This window comes from Microtus ochrogaster, chromosome 19 (assembly GCF_000317375.1).
Source record: "Microtus ochrogaster isolate Prairie Vole_2 chromosome 19, MicOch1.0, whole genome shotgun sequence".
Classification (NCBI taxonomy): Eukaryota; Metazoa; Chordata; class Mammalia; order Rodentia; family Cricetidae; genus Microtus; species Microtus ochrogaster.
In genome coordinates, this window is record NC_022021.1 from 3231142 (window position 1) to 3239886 (window position 8745).

At 47.6% G+C, this 8745-nt stretch overlaps 1 protein-coding gene across 1 annotated transcript in view; it reads left to right on the forward strand.

Annotated features, from left to right (window-relative positions):
- The first annotated feature begins 4054 nt into the window (after positions 1-4054).
- Positions 4055-8745, forward strand: part of Hexb (hexosaminidase subunit beta) — a 22554-nt gene continuing 17863 nt past the window's right edge. The window contains exons 1-2 of the mRNA XM_026783824.1: positions 4055-4435; positions 7626-7771. Of these exons, the coding sequence (XP_026639625.1) occupies positions 4206-4435; positions 7626-7771 (376 nt within the window). The 5' untranslated portion in view covers positions 4055-4205. The remainder of the gene's footprint in view (positions 4436-7625; positions 7772-8745) is intronic.

Below are 8745 nucleotides of genomic sequence, written 5' to 3' on the forward strand. Positions count from 1 at the left end.
TTGCCTTGGGCCCCCCGTTAAAAGGCAGGGGCCACACGAGGCCCCTCTCGTCCTGCCTCTTCCTTGTGTGTCCCACACCCTTCGCCCTTTTGTGTTTCCCTCCCCCATTAAAGCGAACCCACGTGGGAGCCGCCGTGTCGTGTCTGTGTTTGTTCCGCCGTGCGTGTCTGTCCCGTGCCCCGTGTTCAAGAAGAACACCCCCTACAGCCCCCGTTTATTATTTTTTAAGAACAACACACTTGGTCCCAAGTTGGTGGTGTTTTAGGTGCTGCGGCCTTGCTGGAGAAAGCGCGTCCCTGTGCTTCGAGGGTTCATAGCCCCGTCCTGCTTCCATTTCAACATCTCTGCTTTACGTTTTATGATTGTCGTTGGAATGATGGTCTCTCAGCTTCCTGCTCTGGCCCCTTCCTTGCTGACATGGCTTCCTTACCACAACTGACTCTTCCTCTGAACGATCAGCCAAAAGAAATTCTTCTAGAAGTTGCCTTGGTCATGGTATTGTATCATAGCAACAGAAAAATAACCAACACACCGGGGAATGAGAGGACACCACTAGCAGCTAGGAACACAACCAAAGTCTTACTGACATTTAACCATCATGAGAAAGACGCATGTAAGATAGACCGGGAGGCTTGAGTGTCAAGGTTTTGCAACAGGTTTATCCCTGGAACACAGTTGTGAAAAGTATTGCTAACCCAAAGCCAGAACAGAGAAGGAAGGGATACATCTCAACATCGTTATTATTGACAAATGGAGTCAGACAAGTCACCACTACCGGCCTTCTGGTCTAGGAATGTGTGGGGAGCCACAAAAGAACCACTGAGAATTTTGAGGAGGCCGAGCTGGGACTGCAAGCATGCCTGGGTTTTCACTGTGAGCATGGGGTCACTGGTGACATCTCCCTGTGAAACTTGAGACTCATGAATACTATGTGACTATCACTGATGCCCCAGGACAAAAAGCTTTTACTTAAAACACAACCACAGGCTCATCTAGGGCTAACCGTGCTGTCCTGATTGTTGGTGCTGGTGAATCTGAAGCTGGCTTCTTCAACAGTGGCAGCCCTGGGAGCGCGTCTTGTGCTTCACATTGCTGCGAAGTAGATAAATGTTGACACTAACAACCAGGTGGTGGTGGCGCATGCCTTTAATCCCATCACTCGGGAGGCAGAGGCAGGCAGATTTCTATGAGTTCGAAGTTGGTCTACAAGAGCTAGTTCCAGGACAGGCTCCCAAACAAAACAAAACAAACCAACCAAACAAACAAACAAACAAACAAAAACCAAAATTCATTCCAATGGTCCACCTTTCAGCCAAAAGAGATGTAAACAAACACCGTTTACATTTAAAGCAAACAGACAAACAAAAAACTGGCTACAACATCTGATATGATAGCATTTGTGCCAATTTCTGTTTGGGATGGTGTCAAAATGCTAGAGTCACTGATGTGCTAATATACCTTGGGTCAAGGGAGCAGAAGTCATCTATAAAGTGGAACTACATCCCTGCCATCAACTTGTCCAACTGATATAAGCATTCATATCTATATATTGCCTATATATTATGTGTCTATAAGTTACTGGTATTGGTAATGTCCCTGGGGGCTGATATTTCTCAAATACATCACGTTCGTCACTTTTGCTGCAGTCCATGTCACAGCTAGGGTGTGTTAAAATGCCCCATGAGGCTTTGAGTAAAGTACCTCCTGGGGACAAAGTGGTTTCAATGTCAGGAATATGTTTGTCAAAGATGTTTACCTCTGCAGCACTGCCGGCGATGGACAAACGAGCCCTGAGTGGAAGCAACTGGTGACACTACAAGCAGTTATCCCAAACTATCCCAGCCAAATTAGTGCTCGCTGTACCCCTGCGTCCCCGGGTCGTCACTTGGCTCACAGCAAGTTCTCTGAACTGAAAGAAAAGTGAATAGCCATTCTGGTAAGATGCTGGAAGATGGCCCTAAATTCTGCGAATCTGGAGACACTGTGATTGTCAGCATGGCCCACACATGTTGAGAGCATCTCTGACTATACTGCTGTTTGTGATTTGAGACAGAACATTGCTGTCATTGTCATCAAAGCCACGGACAAGGAAGCCGCGAGCTACAAGTCCAGTTGGACAGCTGCTGTTTACCCCTCGGATAGAAGTGCTACCGTCACAGTTGAAGGGTATCTTGCCAAGCTGGCTCTTGTAGTTTACAGGCTTCACGTGGCACTTCCAGAACTGTGAGAGTTTGCCCTCTGGGAAGGGCTTTTGGGTCAGATCCAGCTCTGTTCCTCCACACAGTTTTCAAAGGCGTTACTTGAGTAGGCAGACTATCAGCTTCAACAAAAAGTGTGGACGCACAGTCTAATGGATCTTTGGATGCCTCAAAGTTCAACTAGAGAAAGGAGGTTGAGAAACCCAGCCTAACTCAGGCACGTCTGAGATGCAACAGTCAACAGGCAGAACTGCCCAGAGGCAAGAGCTTCAGAAAAGGGTGCCCAGAATTTGAATCCTGATCAAGGATCCTCCAACTTTTGTCTGGCTTGGCTTGGGTATCATTACAGACAACTTGGTGCCTCCTATTTCCTCCTTGAGATAGAAGGTTCCTACTGGTTATTCTGTGCCCATTCCATCTTTGTATTTTGAGAGGGGAGGGTCAAATAACTTATTTATAGATCATAGACCTTTAGTTTCATATTTACTTATGCACACATACATAATGTGTGTTTTCTTTCTTTCTTTACTTTTTTTTCTTTCTTTCTTTCTTTTTTTTTTTTTTTTTTTTTTTTTGAAGGGTCTCACCATGTAGCCCTGGCTGGTCTGGAACTCCTTATGTAGAGCAGACTGGCTTCAAAGGGAAAGATCTACCTACCTCTGCCTCCCAAGTCTGGGACGAAAGGTGTGCAATGACCACACTCAGCTTTGAATACGTATGGAAAGGAGGACACAGCATGACTGTGAACCCAGTCATGATAGAGTCTAAGCCGGAGTTACTAAACTACACCTTTTGAATTCCTGTTTGACAAAGACTGTGTGGTATGCATCACCTCATTATGGCCTTGCTTTAGAGTTACACAACAGACAGGTAACATATAAGGTGATGTCATTATGCATACTGTCATTTCAACAACACAGACTTTGCAGATTTCCTTTATGTTCCTTACAGGAGATGGAGAGAGTAAGGTGACCCTGAGGTTTGCCTTCACGGAAGAACTCCACGTTCAGCATGTACCGCAACAGTTCTTGGAAGACTTTTCTTGCAGGCTCTCTTTTTGGACTGCTTGCTACGGATACATGTGGCTTGGGTTTGCCTGACACCCCGTTCTGGTTGCCTTACACCTGTTCACCTACGCCCTTGCTGCTGACGGGGACTTCACTAGTTTTCTCTTAGAGAGGTTATACGATCAAGCTTGTTGACCGGGATCCTGATTTTATCAGGACAGACGGGAATGAGGTTGGACGCGTGTTTTCTTGTGAGGGGTTTGCCCTGACCCCTGTAGCCGCCAGGATGACGTAATGTGGAGAAAACCTGCCTGAGCTATTCCTCCAGGCCCACTGAGCAATCTAACAACTGTAAGTTATCTTCCCGTCGGTCGTACTGTGATTAGACTAATTGTAATCTTTGATGCATTTTCACTCTATCTAATCATTTTGAACGTCTTTGGAAAATCATATGTTGACATTAATCTCTACTACAGAAATATTCTTGTATCTCTTTCATATTAACGTGGTCCATCTCGTCCTTTTGAAGTTTTAAATCCTCTCTCCCTGTCCGTTTTTTTTTTTTTTTTCATGCACAAATTATAACCTCCCATCTGTTCCAAAGTCAGTTCTAGGGAATTCTGACCCAGAGGTTTTATCAATCAGAGCCCCAAATCGATCTAGACTGTGGCAAAAACACCGCCGGGGTTGGGGTAGGAGTGGGTAGAAGAAACAGCTGATGCCTGTTTTGCTGTTTTGCAGTCTTGCAGAGGCCGGTGGGCCGCTCAGAGGGGTCCCTAGGTGACAGGCGCTAGCGGGACACCGCGTCCCGGCTGGACGCGCAGCCGCCTGGGTACCCCGCCCAGCCGTATTTCCGGGCGGCTCCGGGCTCAGAGGCGGAGCCGGTGCAGGGAGGGAGTTTGGTCATCTGACTCGGTGACCCGGGAACAGACGCTTCTTTTCCTGCAGCCGGGGCAAGAAGGCAGGTGGGAAGACTGCCGGGACAGACCGCGGAGCAGCCATGCGACAGTCCCCGCACCGAGCCCCCGGGCTGCTACTGGCGCTGGTGGCGCTGGCGGCGCTGGTGGCGCAGGCCCCAGCCCAGCAGAGACCGGCGCTGTGGCCCTTCCCGCGCTCCGTGAATATGTCCCCGCAACTGCTGAACATCGCTGAGGACTACTTCCTCATCGTCCACGGCCGCAATTCTACGGCGGGCCCCTCCTGCTCGATACTGCAGGAGGCCTTTCGGAGGTAAGGAGCCCCACCCGACAGGGAGTCAGGACCTGGGGCAGAGAGGCGGACACGGGGTCTCTGGTCTCGAAGACCTTTGCTGAACGAAGCCCAGCTTGACCTGCCCATTCTGCTTCCTGCGCACCCTGGGTGCTCAGGCAGGCACCCTGGTCTTGGTGCAGGGTAACAGTGGGACGAGCTGCTTTAGTCGGTCAGTTTGTTGGCCTCAGAAGGGTAGTTGAGCTACTCCAGAGCTGGGGAGGGGAAGGTGACTCTAGAGTCTCCAATAAGTATCTGGTGGGGCTTAGGTAAGGACCTTCTGAGTGCCTGAGGTACTTCCCCAGTGTTGACTGTCGCTTTTAGCTCCATCCTTCCCATATGTGACAACAATGCAGATGTCTTTAATCTCTTCAATTTTTTTTCTTTAAGTGTATCCGAGCTTGAACGAATTTATGTGTACCATGAGCGTGAAGGTAGCTGCTGAGGGCGTGGAATCTTGGCGTGAACCCCCAGTGCCTGTGCTGGCACCGCACCCGGGTCCTCCGTGAGAGCAGTGAGGGCTCTAAACCTCTGATCTATCTCCCCAGCTCAGAAATAAGTCCTCAAGTTGGAGCGTTGTGGGAAACCTCTCCTTTCCAAACTATGTTCCATACCTAATGTTGGGTATTCAAATCTCAAGGCTTTCGAATGGCTCTTAGATAAATATCTGTTTTTCTTCTTGTTTCTCAACACTCTGGCTTCTTCCTTCTGGATAGGTTCCCTAAAGCCCTTTGCCTTATCTAGGGCTTGGTCTTTTACAGCCCTCTCTTTGGGCTTGCACAGCCAGCCGTACTGAGTGCAGGGCAGGTTGCTTTTGGAGAGATGCTTGAACGTGCCACCTGTCCCCTGGATGAGAGAGATCTGTGTGGGTGGAACTGCCCCAGGTGTAATCTGGTGCCACCTGTGCAGCTTACTTTCCTTGCCAGATCTTGTCTGTGACTGGTGAGTGCAACTAAACTCTGATTTGGCCCGGAGGACACCAAACAGATGACCAGGAAACGTAAACCAAAGTTAAGGGTGGATGCTTTAGGCTGTGGCGCTTAAACTTCTGCAGAAGAGGCCCAAGGTGTGGCTGGCAGAAAGAGCAGTGTCCTGGGCCACAGAAAGGCTATTGTTTTCCCTATCATTTGTGCAACTGAGGGGATATCAACATCTTATTTGGGAGTCTGGCTCTAATAAGCGTTTGGAGTTGAATTGCTTCCAGGGTGGGCTGCTTATAGGTCCAAGTGGTATGAAATGTAAAACCAAAGTAGCCGGTAGTATTGAGATGTTTAGGACTGCAACTCAGCCACTGGGCTGGATAGCTTTTAAAAGGTGCTTCCTTGTTTGTTTTAGGGCTGACTGTAAAGCAGGAGTTTCCTTTTTGCCTTGATAAGAGCTTGAGCAGGCATGAGTTACATTGATGGATACAATGTTATGGCTTGAATCAGCTGTGAGACTGTTTAAAAACAGGCTTGGCATCTCAAAACAAGTGCAGGTAATTATTACCTGGAGGATTTGCCCAACTAATTCGTGGCCTGTAAGCCCTGCAGGGAGTAATTGCACCTGGCATTGTTTGGAAGCTGGTTGTAAACCTGGGCTGAACCTTGAGAGTATGTGGCTATGGTATCTTAACTTCTGTCTGGAAGTCTCTGGAGATGCAGGGTATTCCGGGAACTTGGGGTAGTGAACATATTCGCATAAGCTGTTCAGAATTCTATGGCTGTAGTTGCGGGTTTTCCCATCCCAACAGCCTGCTCTCAAATAACACACAGTGGTTTTCTAAATAACTGACTTGGAGACTTAATATAAACTCTCGGCTGATAGCTCAGGCTTGTTACTAGCTAACTTTTACACTTTTACCCATATTTCTTAATCTATGCTTCGCCACATGACTCATGACTTGTTACCTCATTTTCTCCACATTCTGCTTCACTGGGTAGGCTGGCTGGCATCTCCTCTGACTTTTCTCTTCCTCATCCCATCATTCTGTTGGCTTCCCCACCTAGCTTTATCCTGTTCAGCTATTGGCCAGTCAGCTTGTTTATTAAACCAATTATAGTGACGTATATTCACACAGAGTGAGTTCTAGGAGAGGGCTACATAGTGAAATCCTGTCTTGGAAAACAACAAAAAATTATTTTATGTGTGTGGGTTGTTTCTATTGCACTACGTCTGTGCACCATTTGTGTAGAATACCTGTGAAGGCCAGCTGTGAGCCTCCATGTGGGTGCTGCGAACTGAACCCAGTTTCTCTAGAAGAGCAGCCAGTGTTCTTAACTGCTGAGCCATCTCTCCAGCCCTATGCAACAGTCCTGGCTGTCATGGAACTCACTCTGTAGACCAAACTGGCCTCAAACTCACAGAGATCCTCCTGTCTCTGTCTCCCAGGTGCTGGGTTTAAAGGCACGTGCCACCACCTCTGCCCAGCCATATAAAGTTTTTCCATCAAAACTTTAAAAAGGGCTGGAGAGATGGCTCAGAGGTTAAGAGCATTGCCTGCTCTTCCAAAGGTCCTGAATTCAATTCCCAGCAACCACATGGTGGCTCACAACCATCTGTAATGGAGTCTGGTGCCCTCTTCTGGCCTGCAGGCATACACACAGACAGAATATTGTATACATAAATATTTAAAAAAAACTTTAAAAAAAATACTGGTTTTTCTGTGTTTTGCCTGCATGTATGTCTGCACACCGTGTGTGTGCAGTGTCTGTGGAGTGGGAAAACTTTCAAGAACTCCCATGTATGAATCTCGTTCTCAGAAAGTTTGATCTGAAGGTCTGGACATCAGGATCTCCAGACGGTTCCCCCAATGCAGCAGTTCTCAACCTGTGGCTTGAGACCATCAAAAAAACAACTATTTCCAATGGTCTTAGGAACACCCATCCATAAACTGATTTCTGTTGCTACTTTCTTGCCGATTTTGCTACTGAGCTGTGTTTCAGTTCCTAAGACCATCAAAAATACACAGTTTCCAATGGTTGCAACCCACAGGTTGAGAACTGCTGCCCTGATGGGTCTGAAAACACCCAGAGGAAGTTTCTGATTAGACAGAGCTGGCACAAGAGTTGTGAAAAGCTGGCTTCTGTGTCCCCTGGCGCGCGCGCGCGCGCGCACACACACACACACACACACACACACACACACACACACACACGATCTGGTTCATTATTTAAATGGATTTCTCCCACAGATATTACAACTACATTTTTGGTTTCTACAAGAGGCATCTACGCCCTGCTCGATTTCATCCGGGACCACAGTTAGAGCAACTGCAGGTCACAATCACTCTTGAGCCACAGTGTGATTCCTTCCCTAACATGTCTTCCGATGAGTCCTGTAAGTACCTATTTTAAATGGTGTCATTGTAGAGCGTTTGTGGGTCCAGCGTAGGTCCAGAAGGAGGGAGGGCTCACCTGTCCGTCACTCAGCCCACTGCCACTTCAGGGGTCCAGTATGTATGTTGTTTGCAACAAATGTTTTTGCATGGATACAAACATTAATATAAAAATGGGAATAAGCTGATCATGGCACTTAGGAGGCCGAGGCAGGAGGATTGCAGTGAATTGAAACTAGCCTGGGCTAGAGTAAGACATCTCCAAAAAAGAAAAAGGACAAAGAAAAAGGGAGTTTCTGTACATGTAGGTTTTACATAATTATGAACATTTATGAACTTCATTAAGTATTCTTTCGTGACATAGTTTCTAATGCTTCAGTATTCCACCACTGTATGGTAGAATTAGATTAATCTTCATTTTTGAGGCTATGCTATTTCTTTTGTCTCTTTAACAGATTGTGTGTGTGGTGCATGTGTATATGTGTATGCCTGTGTACACGCGCACACATGCCCGTAGGCACTCACAGAGGGCATCCGATCCCGTGCCTTGGAGTTACAGGTGGTTGTGAGCCAGTAGCCTTGAGTGTGAGGAACTGAACCCTGGTCCTCTGGAAGGAGCCATGAGTACTGACAACTGCTGAGCCGTCTCTCCCGCCCTTGGCTCCTGAAGGCAAATTAGAGTGTCCTGCATATTAGACAAGCCTCCCCACAGGACTGTCTCCCCGCTTCCTCTGGAGGATGAGCTGGTTGGCACGGTGGGGAACGGTGCCCGGCATCAGAGGAACAACGTGTAGATATAATGTAAGATGAGTACCAGGAAGAGACGAGGGAACTGGGTGTAAAACGGTGTAAAAATAGAAAGAATGCCACAGAGTAAGAAGAAAGTGATGGCTCCTTTGCCCTCAGACTGCGTCCTCTACAGGTGGATAAACGCCCATGTCCCTTCTCCAACAGATGAGCTGTTTTTTGTTTTTTT